Here is a 24460-nt window from a genome sequence, read left to right as displayed (position 1 = left end):
CATCCAAGATACGATAACAAATCAGCAAGTTCAATGCAAGTGCTTGGTAGCCTAATTACCGTACGTAAATTACTTTGTTGTCTTTTAGAGGTGCCCCCATTTGGCAAAATGAAGTATTAAAGTCTTAATTCATTTTATTTATGTCAAACTCAAGTTGCTTTAAAAAAATGTCATGTGCCTTGTATAGGCTACATATAGGAAACCATGGAACAGGAGTACTCTAGTGTCCTGACCAAAATTTAGGGAGGCTGGTCCTTAGTGACATCCCAATACCCTCCTATTTATAGATAATACATAAAAAAACAAGGAATCCCGTAGGCCTACCCTTTCACCCCTCTTGTTATAGGCTCCTCTGTTAACCTCATCCTTGGTTTGATTTACTTTTTAAGAGGTAAAATTGGTTAAGACACACCAGGGATGATCTGCATCCCCCAGAGTTGGGCTCACATCATTATATTTATGAAATGTTATCATTTAAATATTCAAATAGTAAAATGTGTTCTTGCAGTGGCAGCTGCAGAAATAGCAGATGGGATTTAATGGTGAGGTTATGCATCTCCATCCTTTGTTTTGTAAGACCCGATTTAGGCCTGAAGCATAACAAACGCTTTCATAATTCTGTAAAGCAAACCCGATACTTTTTGTGCACCTTCAGGCAGGGCAACCATTTATAATTCTCTAAACTGATCCACATTCACTGTCCTTTTGGGTAGAGAGAGCAGGGTGCATGTTATAACCTGTCAGCAGAGCAGATCACCCCAGAGTCCTTGAAGTTACATCCAGTCTACTCTGCGGCACATATCCAAGGCATGTGCATGATCATGACTGCAGAGTACATTTCTAAAAAGTTAGAGGGTCTCCTTGCTAATGTGGACTTGAGGCCCCCTGTGCTGTAGCTACGGGGTTGGATGCAGGGCGAGCCGTGAGGGCATCTGCTGTGTTCCGGTGTTCTGGGAAAAGGACAGTGCACACAGCTGTGCTCAGGGGGTAAATGTAAAACAAACATGCCTCACACATGCTTCCCCCTCAGCTGTCATGGCTCTGCTTTCAAAGATTCAAAGATTCAAACCCCCCCCCCCCTTCCTCATGGCCCACCCCTCGACACACACACACACACACACACACAGCACTGAGCCTCTCCCTCTGCTCACTTCCACTATGTCCAGGCAGGGTCCAAGGCACAGCCGCACGGCCAATCCAGGAAGGCTTTTTAATTAACACTGAGCCATTTGGAGGCTGTGGACTGCAGTATTGTGTGTCAGGACAGACAGGCCCATCTGTCTCCTGCTTGCTTTAATGCAGACTATTTTTCTGCACAGTGCACAATGACATACTGGCATTCAGTAGCTCAGGTTTACACAATGCATCTCAATTTATTTGACTCCTCTGTGTGTATTTAAGTGCCATTATCATTGGGGTAAAAACATCTCCAGTAATGCCTTTACGATGAACAGCAGAATGTTTCTCCAACAACCACACAATGACATTTGATTCAAGATGAGGTTTAAATTTAAGGCCTCTTTCTCCTGTTTGCTGTGTAACTCTATCCCTGAGTGATGATGTCATCATCCATTTTCTCATTTTCGAATACTACTGAAGTCAGGCTATCAGTACAGAGAAGAAAATATATGATATGTGTACTGTTGTGTGCATGTACACTTTTGGGCATGCAAAATGGATTGAAGTGTTAAAAGACTTTTGGAAATGTTACTAATTAGATGGCTTTTTTGGTGTACAACTTTTTGTTGTGGTTTTTAAAATGTTTTGTGTTTGAACAATGTTTTTTTCTCTTGATATGTAATACCTATGAGTTTCCAAAGTTTTTATCAAGTACTATTTTGTGGCTTTAAGCTGTCTTTTAAATTAAGTGTATGGATTTGCTCATGCTTGTGTTATTTTTTGTGTCTGATTAAAGTACTATAAGTTATTGCAATTCTACTTGGAATCAGTATTGGTCATCTTATTTGTTTTGAAATATAATATTTTTTGACTGAGAATGCTAAAAGAGGAAAAACTGGTGAGTAAAACAATTGCAAGTTGATGGTGGTGTCATTCAGCTCTTCTTCATACTGTTGCCACAAAAACACTTGATAACCAGTATCCTGTTTAGTATTTCTGGATCACTCACATTTGTAAAGGACAGCTTTTCTGTTGCTGTCCCTTAAAAAAACCCAATACATTTGAAATGTGTTATTGCATGAAACAACCCTGCCAAAGTATTGTGTCATTGTCATAGTCCCATTTTGAAATCCCCATGCATTTCACTCCCTTTGAAGGGACTCGAGTGCTGAAATGAGATCGCACAGCCCGCAAGAGTATCACACTAATTGAAGTTGACAAAAATACGAACTGCACCCTTTTGAACTGCTGACATAGAACAGGGTGGATTAGGCAGCGTATATTAACAACAGGTGACAAGCTGGAGGGAACAGTGGACTGTCCGCGTCACAGAGGCTCTGCACTGAGCGAGCACAGCCTGGAGTAAAGACAGAGATGAGAGGAGAAAACATATTCATCCTCTTCCCACACACTCTTAGGACGCACTCACACTAGCAAAGTTGTCCCGTACCGCACCCCCCGCCCCTCACACTGCTCCAGCACAAACCGGGCCTAAGCACAGTTACCTCTTGTACATAACGTCGTAATACAGCACATGCATAACTTCATGTTAGTATGAAGCGTGCTCATTTTACAAACAAGCGGACTTAAGAATTTTTTTAAAAAAGGGACGCGCAGTCGAGTCCACGCCCTCACATCAGAGAACATGACAGCTACTTTGTGGCTTATTTTTAGTCAAGTTAGTCAGATACAGCCAGAACACTCTGTGATTTCTCCATAAAGAAGGCTCTCATTGTTGTTTACCCGCGTGCTTGTGCTCTTGCATGAACTGTAACCTGCCGAAGTACACCTCTCTGAAGCGTGCCAGGGACAAGGAAGTGCAAGGTACGGAGCGCTCACACTTCACTTTTTGGGTGAAGCGTGCTTAGGCACAGTACAGATTGCCAGTGTGATCGCGCCCTTACATATACATGGAAAAAAGAACATTAACACTCTGAGACACATTACTGTGGTCTTTACTTATCAAAGTCATATTTACACTTAGATACATAAACTCAGTCCCAAAAAATAAAAATAAAAATGTCAATGGAATAATAATAACAATAAAAAAATCACAAGAAATCTGCTCTCCATTTTGAAGCCTAAACATTGGATGTGGGACAAGAAGTGATGAAAAGAACAAAAATATAAAACACACAACAGCCATAATGGAAAAATAATTAAAAAAAGCACTGCATCAAACGTTTATAGATATCTGTTTTAAAATGTGTGGGCTGGGGAAGTCTCTATTATTCACAATACAGATTGATATATATCACATATAAATATAGTGAAAGAATTACTCAGGCAGTATAAAATTACAGTTCAAGATGTTCCAGTAGCTCAGCATCAATATTTTAAAATCAGCAGTTACTCACTCTACATATATTAGATTTGTTGTACCAGCTTTGTCTAACGGCCCAATCTGATTGTGTAAAAGAATGACTGTACATCATCTGTGAGCCACCATGCTGTGTGCTGTCACATTCAATTAACTATGAGACGGATCCTACACACTTAGGTGTGTCATTGGATCATTTACTTTATATCATGTAAATTACACAACATTACAGATAAAGGATAATGTCCATGACAGTTTTCAGAAAGTAATCGTATGAAAAGGAAAAGAAATGATTAGTTGGAGCATCATAGTTATGATTATTACACAGCACTGCTGCATATATAAATATGTACACTGTATAAGCTGATTCCAGAGCAGCTGGAACCTGAAGTTTCAGCTCCAAAACAGTAACAGTGAGGGACTACAAGCCTCCAGTCAGCACGTCTGTCAAACATCACTCAGGGTGACCCTCCAATAGATATATGTAACTTTAGTCTATACATTAGAATAAAGATATGAAATATATATTTTACTATAGGCTAAATAAACAAACCACTCTCATCACACTTATCACCATCCCCACGTTTCAGTGTTCTCTGTTTACAAGATATTATTTTACCCACCCTCTGTTAAATCTGAAGAAAAGTTAAATTAGCAGAAGAGAAACAGCATGTTCTATTTTAGTCTGAATGTTGATGTCATGATATAAAAGATAAAGTTGTTAAAAAATGATAAAGTGTCGAGGCTGTACTGCGGTCCAAAAGTCTGTTACCCGCTGGTCAGAGGCTGCCGATGTTGGGGAAGCTCTTGAGCTTCTCTGGGAAGTCATCCTTGTAGAGCACTGGGTCAGCACGGTGTTCCACCACCTTCAGCGGCATGGTACCGAAAACGGAGGCAAACTTGTTGATACACTCGGACCTAGAGAGAAAAAAACACATGCATTTACTTCATAGGTAGGTTAAATAGCAAATCGGTTCATCAGCTTATTATTAGTAATGTAATTTATCTATCATTCTTTTATGATTTGTTTTAGAGAATGCCCATCTTCCTCAAAATATAAGTATATATTTTTATGTATATATTTTTAATTTCTACATTTAACATATGCTTAAATGTGTGAGGACTTACATGATGAGACTGTTTACCTTCACTGATGTGGAATAGTGATTTTTTTTTTTTTTTTTTTTAATAATGTTATGTAATGCTACTGTTGAAAAACACTGGTCGCAGACATAAACTGAGAAAAAGCTGTTTCTACTTGCAATTTGTCAATACACACATGCTCACATACATAAAAAAAGACATTCCAAAACAAAGTGCCATACCTCTCCACCATGTGTGTCTGATCCAGTGACAGGCCATCAATAGCTGTACACTCAGGGCACTTGAATTTTTTCCTGGGGGTCACCTAGACAGAGGCAGAAAAAAGTCACATCCGGAATGTCAGTTTCCTTAAGTTGTTTGTTAAACTTCAGCAACCCTTACAATCAAAACTAATAAACTGTCGAGTGTTATATAATAAGTCAGTGATTTATACAAGGACCTTTGTAAAGCACAATGTGGGAAAAGTCCCAGAAATGTAATTGATTTAGCGAGTGATCATGATTGTTTTTCAGTCTAGTCTCCATCATATCTACACCGCTGACTTGAATGCCTGAACCCAGAGCTCTGACTCTATGTATGTATGTTTGTGTGTGTGTGTGTGTGTGTGTGTGTGTGTGTGTGTGTGTTAAAGTGAAATTCGGTTTGTAAAGAAAGTGAGGGAGACACAGAGAGAAAGATGGACAGGGTTGGAGGAAGGGGGGTGTTTTTTTGAAGAAACCAGTTGAATACATGGTGGGAGGTGGAAGGTTGGTGCAATGGCAGGGAAGTGTGCTGCTTATGATTTGATGGCAGTGTGTGTGTGTGTGAGTGAGTGAGAGAGAGCCCCAGTTAGCTTAGAAAAACATACTCAGAGGGGGAGTGCCAGTGAGTGACACCCAGATAAGGGAGGTTAAGGCCAGGCTTTATCCTGCACCTGGGCACAGTCAGTGTGGTGGGGAGGGGTGGGGGAGGCAGTGAAGCTAAAGGGTGAGAGCTGATCAAACCCAGAGATGCTGAACCATTCTGTTAGTCTTCAGCCTCCCCCTGCAAGCTTCGAGCAGTCAGAGCACTATATGTACCTTTATGGGGGCTTTTCCTGTGATGTTAGCAACCAGGAAGTTCATGGCAATGTCTTCACAGTTCATGTGAGCGTCCACCCAGTTCTTGATGTCTCCTGGCATCTTGTATGTATACAAATAGTTGAAGTACTGGAATGAAAAACGATACAGACAAATAAATGATCACTTAGATATGTAGATTAATAGATTACAATACAGCAGATATTGTTCGACACAAGAGAATTCATGAGAAAGCCGTGCACTCGGCATTGCTTTAAACTTTGACGAGTATGCAAACTTTTAAGTCAGCGTAAGATAACCCTGCTCAACCTGTGACCCTCTGCACGTCAATCACTAGAATCTTACAATGGAAATACCCCAAAACACCCTTTAAAGGAAATTCTCTAATCATTTAGCCAAACTCATATTAGAGAGGCAGAGTCAGAGCTCAAGCAGACAAAACTACTACATTTCAGCCCGACTTTCTCTGCTTACCTTGTGGTAAAAAGCGGCTCCTGTTAGAACCATGGAGACCTCGTTGGTCCACTCAGACTCATACTTCCACTTTCCCATTTCATGGTCCCAGAGGTGCAGCCGGCCTGGGTAGCCCACCAGTCTGTCTGGGAACTCCCTCCATACCTGGTGCAAGACAGAAGAAAGACTGTCAGACATTTTATTCTGAACTGATAACTCATAAGATGAAGCAAAAATAATAAAAATAAATTGTGTCTAAAGCTTCAAAATCATTACTGAGATTCAAATTAAAATGCTTTCAGAATTAAGTGGCTTTTTGATTGGCTGAGTATCGCTGCCTTGACATGAGCAACACGTTTGATCCTTCAAATCCTCCAAGCAAGAAGTCATCTGTCAGACAGACAGCTTCTCTATCCTGCCTGCAATTCCATGTAATTATCCTTAAACTGAGCACAATTTTATTAAACAGCTTCTAAATGGATTCAGGTGAGCGTGCTAGGCTATGTCGAGCGGGGCAGGTATGTGGGCATGGAAAGCATCATCTTGAAATCTGTCATCATTCTTCACACATCAAACACATTCAGCAGGCCTTCAAACCTCCACATAGCAGAGAATGAGACTGTAATCTCCCTGAATGACTTTAAACTCAGGGATCAACTTGAAATGATTCCTCGCAATACCTTACAACAGATGGGAAAGGTGGTCAAGGTAAGAGGTTTTTTTTTCTCACCTCATAGCCAAATTGCAGCTCATCAGATGTCAGCATGATGATGTCATCGTCGATTGCAAGCACAGCTTCTGTCTCAATCTCGTCGTAGGGGAAGAAGCGGTTACTCAGCTTGTTCTCTTTGGTCCGCACGACTTTGAGGGGAACACCAATCTTTGGCCAAAGAGACTCTGCAAGAAGGAAAACGATACAAAAAAGCAATCACATTTAAAGTTTTATACCCAAAGACACAGAGATGAAACAATTGTTATGGTTGTTAACTTTTAAGTTTTTAAATATACAAATGTAACTTCATTTTTCACTGTTTAAATTTGTCTTTCATGATACTAAGTTGACTTTCACTGGATTTTTAAAGTTGGTCAAACTAAATAAGCAGTTTGAGTGGTGATGATGAAGATGGGGTTTTACACTATTTAATCAACATCAACCAAACACTGATTCATTGAGAAAATATTCTGTGAAGTCTCTAGTGGGAAGTGACTGTTACTACATAGACACTGTACATACGATATATATATATATATATATATATATATATATATATATGTATATAGTATGTAACCCCATTGTGAACTTTTTCTTACATTAAAGGGCTTGAAAAAAAAAAAGAAGATAAATATGGCAAGTATCAGTGTCTAAAGATGGGTGAGGGATTATGATGTCATTTTTTACTGACAGAAATATTTGAAGTGTGTCCTGGCAGTGGAAAAAAGTACTCCGGGAGTTTAACTTGACTTACTGACTTGTATCGTTACGCTAACCTCAAGCACGTGCAAATCAAACCACACTACGATTCTTCATGAGGCAGATCAACAGAGGTTTTTTTTTTTTTTTTTTTAGGGATGGGTTTCAAAGATTTTGGGCAGTGTCCATGGCACGGACTACGGAACAGACAGATCACACACAATGTGTCCCCTCATTAATGGGGTAAACGAGGCCTGGCAGGCTATAAGAGGATCTCCCGGTCCTCCTAGCCACGTCTGAAGTCTCCTGTCAAAAGCTATTGTCAAAAAAAAACGGTTGAGTTATAAACCAAGTTTTTTTATTTTCTTTCAATCAATCCACGGTGCTGTTATCCCTTCATTTTTTTTACAAGGCTGAAAGGAGGCAGTAGTAGTGAGAGAATTATGGCTATTATATGAATTTTAAAACTTAAGCTGTACTTCATCGTGGACAAAAATGTACTTACTACTTTTTTTTCTGAGTACAAACATGTCCATGTTCAAAAAAAATACGCTCTGGCTTTTGATTTATACCTATTTCATATATAAATATAAACAAAGACAAATACTCAAAGACATTCTGATTAACACAACGCTATTTAAGGCCGTAACAAAACATGATAATCACACTCACAACTTGTTTAGCATCCTCTTAAAAAACACAGGAGGAAGGAAGCCAAAATGGGAGCCTGTAAACACATCGGTTCAAGGCTTGGTGTGAATGGGAAAGAAATCTGCCTTCATATTGGACTGAGCCCCGCGAGTATGACCCGTCAATGGCCTCTTGTTAATTCTAATAGGTCACAAAGCTCCAGCCAGGCGCCGCTGATGCCTCTAATGAAAAGGCAACTCACAGCCATGAGGGAGCACTTCAAAGTCTTCTCATTACTTTATTACATTGGTTAACTCTTACAGCAGCAGGGCCAATTTAATCCCTGCTTCAGAAAAGTCTTCCGTCTGAGATGAGGAGGCAGAGGCTAAGGCATGATGATCAACTGCTGTGTACTTTATAGCCATTTAAAAATAAGTAGATTGCAGGTGCAGTAACATAACTAATACGTTTATTACTATGACACTTGTTGTGGATGGACAACAACTAAATTTAAACAGAAATGAAAGAGTGAAAAAAGAGAGGGATAGACATGTATGAATATACTGTAGATACACATATGAAATACATTTCAAGCAGTGTACTGCATTGTATTGTTAACATTCTTATCTACATCAGGGAATTCAACATGTTTAAATATCTTATAATGTGGCCCCATGACCTTCTGGGTTTTCATTATCCTCTAGTTTTACCTCATAGATTGGCAATGAAGAGCTACTATAACTACATTTCTCAGAGGTATAGTAATCTTTCTTTTTTTCTTTAAGTTTGAAAGGAATATACTATACTCACCCTCTGGAGGACTCTTGTTCTGGTTATTCCACACAACAAGAAGCTTAGCCAAGCTAGGCACCTTGGAGATTTCTGTGATTACACGGAAAAGACTTTCAACGCGATCATACGTCAGCACCACCGCAGTGAACCCTGGTGCTCTTGGTGGGATGAGCGGTAAGAACAGTGGGCTGTTCACACTGGACCACTTCTGCATGAGACAGGAAACAAATAACATCGACTGTTTAGGCTAAGGGATCTTTTAAAAAAAAAAACATTTAATTAGTCTTTTCTATTTTTATAAAGAGCTTATGTAGAGTGAGTATCACGTCTTCTGTGTCAACCCTGTCTGTCATGTTTTCCATGATTTAATGTGCTTTAATAGTGCTTCTCCGGACAGTGAGGTCACCTGCTATAATTTCCAGATGATGGTTTTTTATTATAGAGCAAGAATCATCCAATAATGGGCTCTCAGGGGCTAACAGAGGCAAAGAAAGCCAAAAGCTTCCAGTCAGGAGCCAACTTAACCCCTACACAAGCCAAGGAAAAGCAGGTTAAGAAAGAGCAGGGGGGAGTTAGCAAACAACATTCTGTAACTTACAGAAACAACATGTCAACGAGTATTAGTGCAGACAATGACTTGTTTTTTTTCTTAATGTGGCAGCTTTTGTTAAAGTGACATGAAAAACTTTTCAACTTTATTAACAAGCATGCGCTACTATAAGATTAGCAAACATTACAGGGTTCACTCTTGTTTAAGTTCATCAAAGGCTCTGAAAATGTTCCAGCCTGTTAACAGTGACAGCTTGAGATTGGCAAAGAGAGTATGTCGCACAGTAAATCTGTGGGCTTCTTGAAGTACGTATAAACCACGTTTCTTCTCTGGTCCAAGGATGCCACACAGTGATTATGTGGCTCCTTCCACAGCATCAACACAGGTCTGTCGACTGAGACACAGCCGTTGTTTTTCACACAACATCAGTCACTGCTCCACTAATAAAGTCACTTTACTGGCAAGTGGAAACTTCCTTGTGGTCATTCTCACAGTGTCAAACAAGCAGAGGGGGAAATAATTAAACTAACACATTTACGCAGCAGCAGAGCTCCATTAAAACAGAATAAAAAGAGCAGATACCACTTAAGTCATTTGTCTTACTGAGTAAATTAGATGAAAAGAAAGCCACAGCAGAAGTTAAAGTTTGTTTAAACTTCAACACTAGAAGAGGATCTTATCTTTATCCTATTTGAACTGAGTGGCCCGTCATTCATCCCAAACACTTGAGCACCATCAAAGGTATAAGACATATAGGAAGATAAATTGAAGAAGGGTCAGCTATTCAACATGCCTTCACCATTGTATGTATTAACTTAACGCATTTCTCATTTTTATATTCAATTTAGGCAGCACATACAATTATTACTAACGCTGACAGATGCAGAGGCACAGCAGTAGAAGACTCAATGTCATATTTGGATTAATGGTCATCGTTTTGTTAAACAATACAACATAATCCATGAGCATAGTTTTTGGACTTTTATTCTAAGGGTTTATAAAGTATTCACAGATCCATAGTTGGTGAACAGTTGAGGATGATAGCTCTTTTTCACTTTAGGGGATTATGTCTACTAATTCTAAAGTACACAGTTAGTCAGATGTGAATGTAAACGCCCTTGCGATCAAGTTCAAAGTCAACACTTCAAACCTAATATTTTTTAACATAGAGTCTAGTGCCAAAAAACGTCCCCACTTAGTGACAGTGTGTCCATGTGTCAAGTACCACAATGTTTGAAACTAGAATATAATGGTCGAGATGGGTATAAACCTCACAAGTATGTCCAATACCTACAACCCCCAAACAAAAAGCAGCTTGTCCCTTATTCTGAAATCCCCCTCCAAAGGCACCAGCAATCCTGGGAAATGTGCTTTCAATTACCAGCCTAAAGACGACGAGGGAGGGGGGGGATGTCTGTCTGATTTATTTAGTGCTCTGTGCAAGTTCTTCTAACCATCCATTCACTGAATCCATCGAGAAAACACTTCATCTCCCATCTCAGGCACGAATGGCCAAAGGACTTAACCCTGATACAATTAACCTCCTCTTGGTCTGGACAAACCTTCAGACCTGAGTGATACTGATTGATCAGACGCTGGGTTAGACACTCAGGCAAAACATTTTGACACAAGTGGGCAATGTCAAGTTTAAGTGCTGATAAACGTATCAATCCTGAATGGCTGTATATATTAGAGCAGAATTAAAATGACAAACATCAGACATCATTGCGCTAAGTATTACTTGTTTTCACCTACATAATCCAATTGTGACTTCCACCCCTCTAATCTACTTTTAGTGGCATACATGTAGACATTTGACTGACGCATAGACCACTCCTGTATTCAAACACAAGCTCACATGCACATGTCTGCAGCCCATCGGCTGTGGATGGAGAAGACTCTAGATCAGATCTGATTAACAGCTCCGGAGAGATGGTCGCCCAGCCTAGCTGTCTGCAGCCACACACTCCCACAACCACAGGGATGCTACAACACACACACACACAAGATTCTTCATATCCAGCGTAGTCGCTACAAACACAATGACTCAGACATGCAGGAACTTATTTTTCACCGCAGTGCATGCATCCTCCTAGTGCAGAACTGCTGACACAAACTGGCGGCTTTAGAGCTGGCTGGGTGCATACAGTACCAATCTGTGAAGTGCAGCATGTGTGGCGCTCAGAAAGACTTGAAGGCATCTACTGTCACTTTGCCACAGAGGCTTTGATTTACAAGAGGGAGGAGGGTGTGGGAGCTTATGCAACACAAAAAGCCTTAAAAATATATTCAAGCAGCTCAGCATAGAAAGCAAGCACACTGTTTAAATGGAGATGTACACTGGAAGACATCAACCTCCTAACTACAGATAAAACGTAACATCCAATAGTTCCAAAACACAATTATAAGAGAGTAATAAATGCCCAAAGTTTAGCTACGTACCACTACAGGTGGATTGTTCCACAGCTCGTAGGTGCGTGCAGCATATGGGTAGATGCGGTCATTGATGATCTGGAGTGTTGTTAAGCCAATAGCCTTCATGGAGCTGAAGTAGGCCTCCCAAAACCAGCGTGCCTGTGGACAAAAAGAACAGACTTCTTTAAAGGCACCCAGAAAAAAAAAAGGGAGAAACAGAGTAAACAAACATGATTAGAGGATCAACATTGGGTAGAATATTTAAAAAAAAAGAATCAGAATCGGGGTTTATTGCCAAGTACATTTACACATACAAGGAATTTGACTTGTGTATTGGTGCTAAACAATTAACAAGGAAATAACGCAGAACTAGCAACAACTTAAATAGTACAGTATAAGAAGCTATTACAATATCTAAAATAGAATTTAAAAATGTAAAATATAAAAAATAAAGATAAAAAACACAAAATGTACAAAAGGTGCAATGTAGGAGTCCAATGGGCGTTAATGTAACGCATAAAGAACAGCTCAGCATTCACATTACTTTATGTTTTACTGACTGTGGGGCTGATGAGAGTCTGGGTAATGTGGGAGGAGGGGGGAGGGCAGGGACATTGTTCATGAGGCTGACAGCAGAGGGGAAGAAACTGTTCTTGTGGGGAGAGGTTTTGGTCTTGATGGACCACAGCCTCTTGCCAGAGGGGAGGGTCTCAAACAGTCCATGTGCGGGGTGAGAGGGGTCGGCCACAATCTTACCTGCACGCCTCAGGGTCCTGGAGGTGTACAGATCGTGGAGAGATGGCAGGTTGCAGCCAATCATCTTCTCAGCAGAGCGGATGATGCGCTGCAGCCTGCTCTTGTCCTCTGCTGTGGCTGCAGCGTACCAGACTGTGATGGAGGAGGAGAGGATGGACTCAATGATGGCAGTATAGAAGTGAACCATCATAGTCTTTGGCAGGTTGAACTTATTCAGCTGCCACAGGAAGTACATCCTCTGCTGTTCTTTATTTATGAGGGAGGTGGTGTTCAGCTCCCACTTGAGGTCCTGGGTGATGATGGTCCCCAGGAAGCGGAAAGACTCCACAGTAGACACCGTGGATTCATCGATGGTGATGGGGCTGGGGGGCGGCTGCATTTTTCCTAAAGTCCACAACCATCTCCACTGTCTTCAGAGCGTTAAGCTCTAGAATGTTTTCGCCGCACCAGGTCACCAGATGATCAGCCTCCCACCTGTAGGCAGACTCATCCCCACCAGAGATGAGTCCAATGAGGGTGGTGTCGTCCGATGACTGGAGGTACAGCTGTTGGTGTACAGGGAGAAGAGCAGAGGAGGAAGAACGCAGCCTTGCTGATAGTCCTGCTGTCCGAGACATTCTTCCCTAGCTTCACCTGCTGTCTCCTGTTAGACAGGAAGTCTGTGATCCACCTGCAGGTGGACTCAGGCACATTCAGCTGGGAGAGCTTGTCCTGGAGCAGAGCCGGGATTATTGTATTGAAAGCAGAGCTGAAATCCATAAACAGGATCCTGGTGTAGGTTGCTTGAGGATGAGGTGGAGGGCCAGGTTGACAGCATCATCTACAGACCTGTTGGCTCTGTAGGTGAACTGCAGGGGGTCCAGGAGAAGGTCTGTGATGTCTTTTAGGTGGGAGAGCACAAGGCGCTCAAAAGACTTCATCACCACAGAGGTCAGGGCGACGGGTTTGAAGTCATAAAGTCCTGTGGTCCTTGTTTTTTTGGGGACAGGGATGATGGTGGAGGACTTGAAGCAGGATGGCACATGGCATGTCTCCAATGAGCTGTTAAAGATGTCTATAAAGACTGGAGACAGCTGATCATCACAGTGCAGAGTCTGGTCCAGCTGCGTAGTCCGCGCTGGCGGAGAGGCACAAGCGCACCGGCTTGTCTGCCTCGTGAGGGCACCTTTGACCAGAATATCCAATAATTCCAGGGATTCCGTCAGAAAAGTGGGGAATAAGTCCGGTGGAGTTGTAGCCTTAATATTCATAAGCTCTTCTCTGGTGAAAGAGCTCCGTGTATCTAATATAAAACGGAGTTACCGCACAAAAACAGACAAAACAACGCGCACCAACACACCGTGGTGACCGTCCTCGGCGCCATCTCGATGTGATACAGAGAGAAAGAATGTGAAGCAAACACTTTTCCTCTTCCATATCCACATATACTAATATAAGAAAGAAGGAGACAATGAAGAGGGTCAGAAATGGACATTTGCAGGGCTTTGTGAAAAAAAACCCCACTTGTAACAAATATACTCCATTTAGGTTTGAGAATCCTAAATTACTATTTCCAAGATTATTACCAAGAGGAAAATATCAATGCAAGGGTTAACTGTGTTTATGTCCTACAATTATTTAATTGAAATAAGGTAATATTGTATTTAACTGACTGTAATTGCTTATAAAACAATGTATTTTTGAAATTCTTTTTGCTATGAACTATGGTCCTTACATGACAAAATAACACTGCTGGGCAGTACTGTACAATCTAGATGTTTTCCTTCTGTCCAAGTCTTGAAGGAAATGTTGCAGCCCTCAGCCGCCTCTTGACCTTCAATGTCTCCTCTTCTGAGGCTTTTTGAAATCTCTTCTGACAGTGTCTGTTTAACTTCAACACATCTCACATGTGAAACAGAGGCATTAATGATAAATGAACTCTTAACCCATATCTTACTGTTATCACATTGGCTGCTGGGCTATCAACTCAAACTCCACTTTTTTTCAGTTTCACTTGATGGTTTCAGCTATTACAGCAAAGATGAAAATGAATACTTAAACAGTGAATGTTTTAATTCTCTTTGTATGAGGAGGAAAATTATGTTTTTTTGCTTTTCAAGCCATCAAATATAAAATTTATGAAGAAATCACCAACCTAAAGTCGTGGTACGGATTTAGCCTCCTTGCCTTCTGCAGGCTAGTATTCTATTTAGTAACTTCAAGGGACAGTTCAGAGCCTATAAGAGTTAATGATATTTCAAACAACACCGTCTCCTGGAAGAAGCATGTTACACTGACCCAACGCCAGCTAACCTGATCCTCCTGAGTGACCCACAGGTCTAAGAGAGAGGATCTGAGTATTTTAGTGTTTGTGTGTAAAGCACATAGCTACATTTCTTTCACTCCTATTGCAATGTGTTTATATTAAAGAAAGTCTCAGTGGCATGTGAATGCAACCATTGCCAAATCGCATATGTCTAAGTATGGAATAACACAGGAGATGTACAATACAAAAACACAAAAACAGCCTTTATTTTTATAGAGGGGGCGAGGAGAATCCAAAAGGACTTTCTAATCTCAGGGGGGAATCCCAACGGCCCATAAATCAGCCAGTGATGAAAGTTTCTTTTCTGAACGGGAGGAGGCAGAAAGCAAACTGTGCTGGCCCGAGGGCCTGTCCCACCCTCCTCCACCCCTTCCCAGCGCATGTAGGAATTTTTATGAGCAGGCAGAGAAAGCTTTGCAAGACAGGAAGAGAAACCCTTCCTCTATCTTTCATTTATATAGGGTACAGTCTTCACTTTGTTTGGCCAATGAATGAACAAAGACATTTAGAGGTACAAATATACCATCTCTTAGCTACAAGATCACCCCAAGTTTATGTTACAAAAAAAAAATGTATGATGCAAATTGTTACTAAAAACCTGGTGAAATAGAAGTATTTCAAACAATCTTAGGATAGTCAAGTCTAAAATATATTCCCCTACTTACTATTTTAAATGTTGCTTATCTGTTGCAATGCTTGATAAAAAAAAAAGTCTAATTTCCTTCTAGTCTCCAGTAGCTCCCACTTTCCTGTTGTTTGAATTGGATAAAACACATGCTGATCAGAAACAGTGATCTACATCATTTTGTTTAACTCAGTGGAAGTTGTCAAGTGCCTGACAGATGATTCAACCTATAGACCAGAATTGGCAGCCAGTGAACTGTGGACAGAACCCGGCAATCATTAAGAGTTGCTGACATAATCAAAAACAGCAGTGAAAATGAGTTTGGTTCAATCCTGCCAGCTGCTCACTGGGAAATATTATCTTGCTTGAAGATTTATTATCACTTTACTTGAAAGTGAGATCAAAACATTTCTACAAACACATAGAGAACACAAGTTGTTAATAATAACTACCTGCTTTCCTAAGTGTAAATCACTCCTTACAATCCTGTTGGTTGATTTTTTGGGTGTTAGGACCAAGTGCTAAATATCACTTCTGTACTTCAGCAGAAAATAACACAGTCTTAGTTTGTGTGAATGTTGTGCTGTGAAGTAAAGCTGCACAACAAGTTGATTTTTTCTGAAGGCTCCTGCGTTTGTGAAATAAAAGAGAATAGAAACAGAATATAGTGGGGGACTGCAGATGATTGTCAAGGGGATCAATATCTAAAACTCCAGAGTTGTAAGACTAAGGCGCTATAATACATTTTTGACTAACAAAAAAAAAGGCACTGACACCTGTCATTATCCCCTTGCTAACTGTTGAGGTTTGGATGAGCAGTTAAAGCCAGACTAGACTAAAGAGAAACAGACAGCTGAGAGTAGACTGACCTTTATTATTATAAAAGTCAGCTGCAGCCACAACTCTGTTCTTCGTGGCTACAACTCAAGTTAAGAAGACATAATCAACAAAGAATCAATAAATAAAAAGCTCGCTAGTTGTTAGAGGAAAGGTTTAACTCCCCCTCCTCCCAAATCATATCTTCTTATTTAACAATTGATCCAGCTGAACTTATATAATTAAAGGTCTGTAGTGCATGTGTCATGATTGAAGGCTATTGCCAAAGCAAGGCTTGAGGAAGTTTGTACACAATCATGGGCTAAGTGGCCCCACTTGAGCAGCTGTTTATTATGAGGCCTTTTAAAATGTGACCTTAATGTCATTACATATTAACAGATTTGGAAATGAGTCCTGCTCTCTGAAGCATGTCTGCTGAGTACTGATCAGTTGGTCACACAAAAGTCACCCAACCGCAGAGAATCTGCAGGACCTCAAACTGCAACTAAAACTAGTCAAGAAAAAAATACACAGTATATATGTTAGATTTTTTTCTTCAGCCTCCCTCTCCAGACATTGAATGTGTTACAATTGTAAAATCTTTTATTTTTTCTATCAAAGACTTCTCAATCAAGCCTCTGTCTCTTAAAAAGAAATGGGATGACAGACCCTTACGCTACTTTGGACATGTATTACACACGTCCTTAAATAAATGGCATCTTCTTCCAAGGAAAGTATATGGCTACTTTAACATGTGTAGGACTTAGTTCAAGTCATACAGGAGCAGACAAACTAAGTATGAAAACAAAGGCTGCTGAGCCCCCTGCTGGTGGGCAGAGGGCTCAGCAGCCTTTGCTAGAGGAAAGTTTCAGTTAAATTAAATCATCTTTAACTTCTCTTGAATATCAGCATGTGGTTATTAGAATCTCAGCTCATACAAAACGGGGTTCCTCTGAAAGACTTATATTAAAATTATCTCCTTCTTATACGACGGAGAGGTGTGGAAGAAAGACAAAACAGAGGTGAGGAACAACTCAACATTTACATAATGAAGAGTACACCACACAATGCAAGCTCAATACTAACACCACGTGTATTCTGTTTGAGATGGACTATACTTAATTACGTTTGAAGAGACTTCTTATAATCGCATATCTGACACTGTCAACATGTATACAATATTACATCTTATCCTAAGATTTTAAAAATATATCTTCTATCCCTAATCCCCAAGTAATGTGTAGGCTGTAATTTCCTTCTAAATAACTCCCTTGAATAGGATTTTGTGAATAAATTTACTCTGGAATGTGTTTTAATTATCATATTATAATAAAGGTATTGCTGGTCCTATCGTCTGTTTTTAAAGATTTTTCGAGTTTTATGTAGTTCTTGACAAATGTATATTTGTACAACTGACAAGTCATATAATAGTTATCAAAGGTGAGCTCATAAAAACTGTCAAACACTTCAAGTCTTATCAAGACTTTGTCTTGTTATTGTTATTGTTGAACTACAGGGCTGCTTCAAATACCTCAAGTGAAAATTATGGCATTGATTATTTCCATCAAGTGGTGTACACATAATTCATCAGTGAGTGAACTTGTTTGTTGTAGTAAAAAAGCAGACTACTTCATTTTAGACCTTCATTGTACTGAGCAACAGCTTTAAATAAGTGGAATTAAACAGGCTGCATATGAATAAATACTGAGTTAATGAGTTTTTAATCCCACTATTTGAGTTAAAAAAACAACAACTTTTCCATAAAAGTGTGATTAAAAATGTTAGTGTGAGGGCTGCCTTAAAATTATAAGTTGACTGGATGTGCGTTGATAAGTCGAGATGAATTTGTGTTAATTAAAACAAACCTTTCCGTCAAACTCACTTGTATTTGTTTTCTTTTAGTTAACTTAACTTGTACTCACTATTTAGTTGTTTTGTTAAGACGGTGTATTCTTTTTATTTAAGAGTCAAAGGGCCTTTTTATCAGTTAAGAAGCAAAACATTGGACCGAATAGACCTAAAGACAGAAAGTAATGTTAAAAAGCCAATACAAGAGTGTGACATAGAATATGATCCTTGTGGCAGATATAAGTCAGACATCATTTCATCATACAATGAATTATCAATACAGACAAACAAATAACATAGCGGCAATTTGTTGGCTTTGCATAAAAATGAAATACATATAAGGAAACTTTGATGCTTTAACTGTTGGTATTATTGGGAGTAACCTTTGACAAGCAGCAGGAAAGAATACAGATATAGCTGTATACCCATAACTGAATTCATGGTTAAATTACTTCTGTAGAGAAAAGACTGAGGCATGACTCTACCTCCGAGAATTAAAACCATATGTAGAACGAGAGGGCAAAGGAGGCAGTGGAGTACCGTGACCAGCATATACAATATAAAGTCAATGCTACCAAGTTAGCTGTGAGCCATACAAGAAAAAAGAGCCCTGGTGAAATCCAACCTCAAACTGCTCTATGAGCTCTTGGCCAAAAAGGTCTGTTTGGCCAGTATAATTAGTAAATGGACTAGAGTTGATACAAGAGAACAAGTAGCAGCTGAGCTGGTGCACTTCTCTCATAGATGCTTTCACTTTTGTTTATTGTGGCTCTATGCAGATACCAAAAGGAAATAGAGAGAGCTGTCTACTTTGCATGTCACTGAAGCTAAAATCAACACAGTTGAGACCTCTGAAAGCTTCAGAAAATCCAGACCGAGCGAAGAAGGAAACTCTAACTTACATTAAGTGAAGGTGGTATCCAAACATCTGTCTGCAGCACATCAAATAGAATTTGTCTTGGCTTTCAAAAACTGAAATCTTTAGTCATTTAGTTGGTTTAGGCAAACGCACATCTCAGACATGAAGTGCAAGTCCTTTAACCCCTCTGACAGCCCCTCTGACCATCATGTCAATTTGCATTTTCTGAATGTAAAGCAAACTAAATACATTGTTCTGAGAGATTATTTCTCTTCAGTTAAAATTTGTGACCGTTACCTGTCTCTGCATCTCTTCAACTTGTCTGTGAGGAATACTCTTCAGTATGGTGTACATCTCTGATAGCTTCTCCTCTGGAATAACCACAGATGCCCTTTAAAGAAAACAGAAACATTGAACACATGACCTGAAAATGGCAACCCTCCAAGCCCTTGACATTTTTTTTGTTGTATAGTGACAAAGACAGACCTTTTCCAGTCTAGGACTTCAGAGAATGGCAGAATGTAGGAGTCAGCGAGGACAACAGGGACACAGCCAGCCTGCAGCACATCGCTGAGGGCAGCCTGACCTAAACGTGCCCCCCGCAAAACGACACAGAAAGACGACTCCTGAAAAGACACACAGGAAGAGAAAAGTTAATGTGATTTTGCATTTTACACACAAACTAAAACTAGACTCTATGGATTTATCTTCAGTGCTAGAAACTACTTCAAGAGGCATAAAATGTTCTAGCTAAATTAACTGCATTTTAGCACATTAACCTGTTCCGGTTTTAGCTCCTGGGTTGAAATTTGTACCTCCAAAATGTTTTTGATGCCAGGGAAGATCTTACTGACAGTCCATGATTATATATAAAAAAAATAGTAAGTGCATGTAAGGATAGTTGATACTTCTAAATAATGTTTAATGCAGTTGTGATACACACCTGCAGGATCTGAGGGTAGTCATACACCTGCCCTTTGTAGCAGCGTTTTCGTGCAGAGGCAGCGCCCTGAGAGAGGTTGCTACACTTGTCCAAGAGGAGCAATGCTTCTCCATTTTCTTCCTTCAAGCGCTCAAGTTCAGCACGATATTCTCGATGAATGGCGGTTTGAGAAGACAGAATGAAGAAGCGCCTTGGCCTGGGTGAATGGAGACAGGACACAGCTGATTATCAACTCATATCTTTATACTGTTGACTGTAAATTACTTCTGATTTAAGGCTAACTATAAGAAAGTTGTTGATCAAGGATTACTCATACATTGTTTAGAAATCAATTTTGATAAACAAATATAATTTTAATCCCTTGAAAAGTTGTTTTAGAGAAGTCGATTGAATTATTGATATATTTTCTTCATGATCGGGTACTCAAGATCATGAAAAGATGGGGTATCTGTGGTCTAGTGGTTGGGCCGCCCGCCGGACCATAGTCTCTGTACATGGGGTGTGTGGCCCGGGTACAGGTCTGACCTGTGTCCTCTGTCTCTCCTCGATTTTCAAACTCTATCTGCTGTGCTTTCTATTCAATAAAAGGCATAAATTAAATACATTTAAAAAAAGATAATGAAAAGATGTGCTCACCCAGGCTGTCGCTCAGGCAGCTCAACATCTGCAGAGAGGGGGCTGTAAACAGGGATGCTGACATCATAACCTTGTCTGTAGGTCCATGTAGAGAAACCGCCTCCAGCCAGTAGTGCTCTGAAACGAATGGACCTGGATGTTAAGATGCTTCAGCATACTAGGGATTTTAACAAACAAAGGCTTTAAAACACAAAGTCATTTATTTGCCACCAATAAGAACTTTTGCTAATTTGAGACATGAAGAAACATCAAACAAGGCTCATTACCCTGTGTTTGATAGATCCTTTATATTCCACAAGGTGATAATTTTTTTTCTTATTCTGCTGCCCTCTCAGGCAATGTGTATATAAAGTGGAAACACACTGACAGTCACACACACCTGTTTCTGATAAGGCTCCATATAAATGGACTCCAGCTGGATGAGCCCAGGAAATTCCTTGCAGCTAAAAGATAGTGTTCATTGTCTCAAGGCTGCTGAATGTTCATAAACCTAACCTCTTCCTTCCTCAACCATCAAAAGAGCTTAGAGAACATATTGAGACACACAGACTCCTCACCGGTATATATAACCAGATATATGAAATATTAAATATCTCCCAGTTACCAGGAAATATTTATTTTATTTTCATTGAATGATCATTCTTGAGTGACTGCGGATATGGTAAACACTGCCTAGGGATGCATAATCTATTGCAGTTTTAAAATAATTCTGGCTGAAAACACAATACACAATAAACAAGACATATGCATCCTTTTGATTTGAACATATCAGGTGCAGATTGGAATCCTAAAAACATAAATAGTTACAGCATTCTTTCTGTACTGTTAGTAATTTACTGTATTAGTAAATCACCTGATGGCCTGTTTTGGATGTAGAAATGAATCCACCATGCCAAGGATGTAAACATAAGTGTTTTTAATCTATATGTTTACATTCTGGTCATTTAGCCTTTCCACTTCATGTAACCAGCCATGTGATTTACTCCTCTACATCCGCTAAACATAAAAGATATCATGGAAGTGAACCATTGTCAAGAACCCTTGTTTTCACTATGATTCAGAAAATAATGAAACCGTTCCTAGATTTTAAAATGGCTTTATCATGTACAGCAGCTACCTGTCTCTGGGAACATCCAAGGCAGTGTTGTAGTCTGGAGGGCCGCCAGGTAACATATTGAAAAGTAGGTGATTCATCCCTTTGTCCCATCTATCCAAAAAGATACACAAGATAAAGTATAATAGTAGTGATAATGGATTATTTCAACAACAAAAAGTTAAACCGTGTCACTTTCACAAAAAAAGTTAAAATATCAAGCATATACTGTAATTAAAAGCTAAAATAAAAGTTTTAATGGTGGACAGAATAGAGAAATGATTTCTGCTCTTGTGACATTTGTATGTAATGTGGGCACTCTAGGACTTTAGCGATAAATCAAAATAGTAATTGGCACTCAAGAAATCATTGCTAGTTTCCATCACAAACTATTTAAATGTTTATGTGAGTGTTACTAATTCTTACTAAAAAAATATATGTTTTAGCCTACACAGAAATTATAACAACGCAGATGGGAAGGAAATTATGGAAAAAGAGGGTCAATGAGGAATGACCAGTGACTAGCAGTTACACTTAAAATGAATTTAAATGACTGGGTTAGTGTAAACATTTACCTGGGCAGCATTGCTAGAGCCTGGGCAGTCTCTCTGATACGCAGGGAGTTCTGATTCAGCACATCAATAGAGGGGATAAAAAGACAAGCCCTGGTGACATCGTCCGTGTAGAAGTCACTGTCAGAGATAGCACTGAGCAGGTCATTGTACTCCCTTGACAGTCCCGTGCTGCTGATGGGAACCCCTAATTCATCCACAAACTTCTGCAGAGGGTAGATGTAGACCTACACGAACAACAGATCAATAATGAAGAGACATGCTTAGTTTCCGTAACGCTCAGTGGTGTTACAGCAATACAATTGTATATAGAAGTAGTAGTTAGGGGTTGGTAGAGTCGCCTCTCAACCGGAAGGTCGAGGGTTCAATCCCCAGCTGGGCAACATGTCCGATGTGTCCTTGGGCAAGACACTTAACCCCGAATTGCTTCGGTGGCGGTGTATGAATGGCATTAGTTACTTCTGATGGATGATACCACATAGCGACCACTACCATCGTGTGTGAATGGGTGGGTGTGACATGCGGTGTAAAAGCGCTTTGAGTAGTCTGAAGACTAGAAAAACGCTATATAAGCTCAAGTCCATTTACCATTTACTTACCTTGATTCTGTTTTTAGGATTGTAGCCACATCTGTACACATCAAAACAGGTGTGCATGCGGCAGCTAAGGTCACCTCTCTCGGGAATGGGACTGGAGACAGGTAGGTGGACCAAAGGGGCGTCGTGAACGCTGCGTTTGTCGAGGGTCCAGTCGGCTGCGGATTCAATAGAGTGGGGCCAAAACTGAAACATCCCGGTGGCAATTAGTCCAAGCAGCACCACGGAGAAGAGGGTGATGTAGTAAATGCGGTGCTTGGTTTTCATCCGGGGGATAAGAGCAGGCCCCCGCGAGCTGTATTTCCCAGAGGCATACATTGTTGACACCTCTCTCTCTCTCTTTCCAACCAGCCACTGGGAAAACAAACATCTGATCAATGACAGTCGCGGATAATGTTTAAATAAAACATAACACGATAAAAAAATGACTAGCATGTAACGTAAACGACAATTCCCATAACTATCTCTGTATTGTTCTATGTTATGTGGGCAGTACACAGACAGAGACAATGACATGTTGTTATCAACATAAAACACTCATTTCGATGCCAACAACATTATAAGGTCGACATATTAACAACTTGTAATGAGCCACTGTCAATCACACAAACATCGAAATATTGTCCATAAGTCTTTAGGTTTAAACCACGTTCAGCTATTAAGACACTTCAGTGACAGAACAACTATGAAAGCATCTTTAACCTAAATAACCATGAAGTTAACTCGGCTAACAGAAGCTAAACCAGCTGTGAAAACATCCATGCGAGGTTATTATTATTTATCCACTTCCGTTGTTATCGTATGTTATAAACCTGTGATAAAAAAAGATACAAAATATTACGTTTTCACGACTTACCGAGACGTTTAGAGGAATGGGGTTTACAGTTCTGTCTTAATTCATGGCAGCGTTTACAAAACAGAGCTACACCTCTCAACACAGTGTAGATACAAACCTAGCACGAAGCTACATTTAGCGCTCCGAGAAATCCCTCTGTGATACACGGAAGTCATTGTGCGTCACTTCCGGTCTGTAGTTCAGGAGGTCCTCTGCTTCCCTCAAGTGGCAGTGGAGGCACACTTACATATTATTATACAGGGGTTTCAAAACTTCAGTACAAACGTATATCCAAAGGGCTCTTTGACTAAGAAAACAAAAAAAAATAACATTATTAATTTCCTGCATTTAATCTTAGTGCTACAGCATAAACAATACAAGGTTATAGGCTACTGGGGTAATTAATGTATTCATCGTAATTTATTAAGATTAAGATTTACTTTTATTGATTAAGATTTACTTTTATTGAATTTCAGTTTTTACACTCTGTAAGTCATGAACACACACATGCAGAAACAGGATCCTATGGACATGAACTAATGGAGAGAAGCCAGAGTGACGGAGCGGCCCACAGCGGGCGCTCCTGAGCTGGTGGTGGGGAGGGGGTTTGGTGCCTTGCTCAAGGGCACTTCGGCAAGTAAACCATAAAATAAAGTAAGTCTGGTTTAATTATAAACAGACTTTGATAATCTGCCCTGCTGAGCTGAACAATAAAGAATGATTT

The 24460-nt window shown here is 40.0% G+C and overlaps 1 protein-coding gene across 2 annotated transcripts; it reads right to left on the bottom strand.

Moving 5' to 3' along the window:
• Window positions 1-3058: 3058 nt before the first annotated feature.
• Window positions 3059-23915, bottom strand: ext2 (exostosin glycosyltransferase 2). Of its 2 annotated transcripts, none has more exons than XM_061037239.1 (15): window positions 23758-23915; window positions 22905-23255; window positions 22309-22532; window positions 21758-21847; window positions 20641-20757; window positions 20005-20200; window positions 19548-19687; window positions 19359-19452; window positions 11880-12011; window positions 8906-9095; window positions 6785-6951; window positions 6076-6219; window positions 5602-5730; window positions 4765-4847; window positions 3059-4357 (listed from the first exon to the last, which is right to left on the bottom strand). In XM_061037239.1, the coding sequence occupies exons 2-15, from the start codon at window positions 23217-23219 to the stop codon at window positions 4219-4221; spliced, it is 2160 nt and encodes a 719-aa protein (XP_060893222.1). In that variant the 5' UTR covers window positions 23220-23255; window positions 23758-23915; the 3' UTR covers window positions 3059-4218. The 2 variants fall into 2 exon arrangements, with proteins under 2 accessions (XP_060893222.1, XP_060893231.1); XM_061037248.1 differs by having other exon boundaries at window positions 22905-23271; window positions 23758-23872.
• Window positions 23916-24460: the final 545 nt, after the last annotated feature.

Source organism: Labrus mixtus, chromosome 1 (assembly GCF_963584025.1).
Source record: "Labrus mixtus chromosome 1, fLabMix1.1, whole genome shotgun sequence".
Taxonomy (NCBI): domain Eukaryota; kingdom Metazoa; phylum Chordata; class Actinopteri; order Labriformes; family Labridae; genus Labrus; species Labrus mixtus.
The sequence above is the reverse complement of the archived record's forward strand: the minus strand, read 5'-3'. Positions and strand labels throughout refer to the sequence as shown.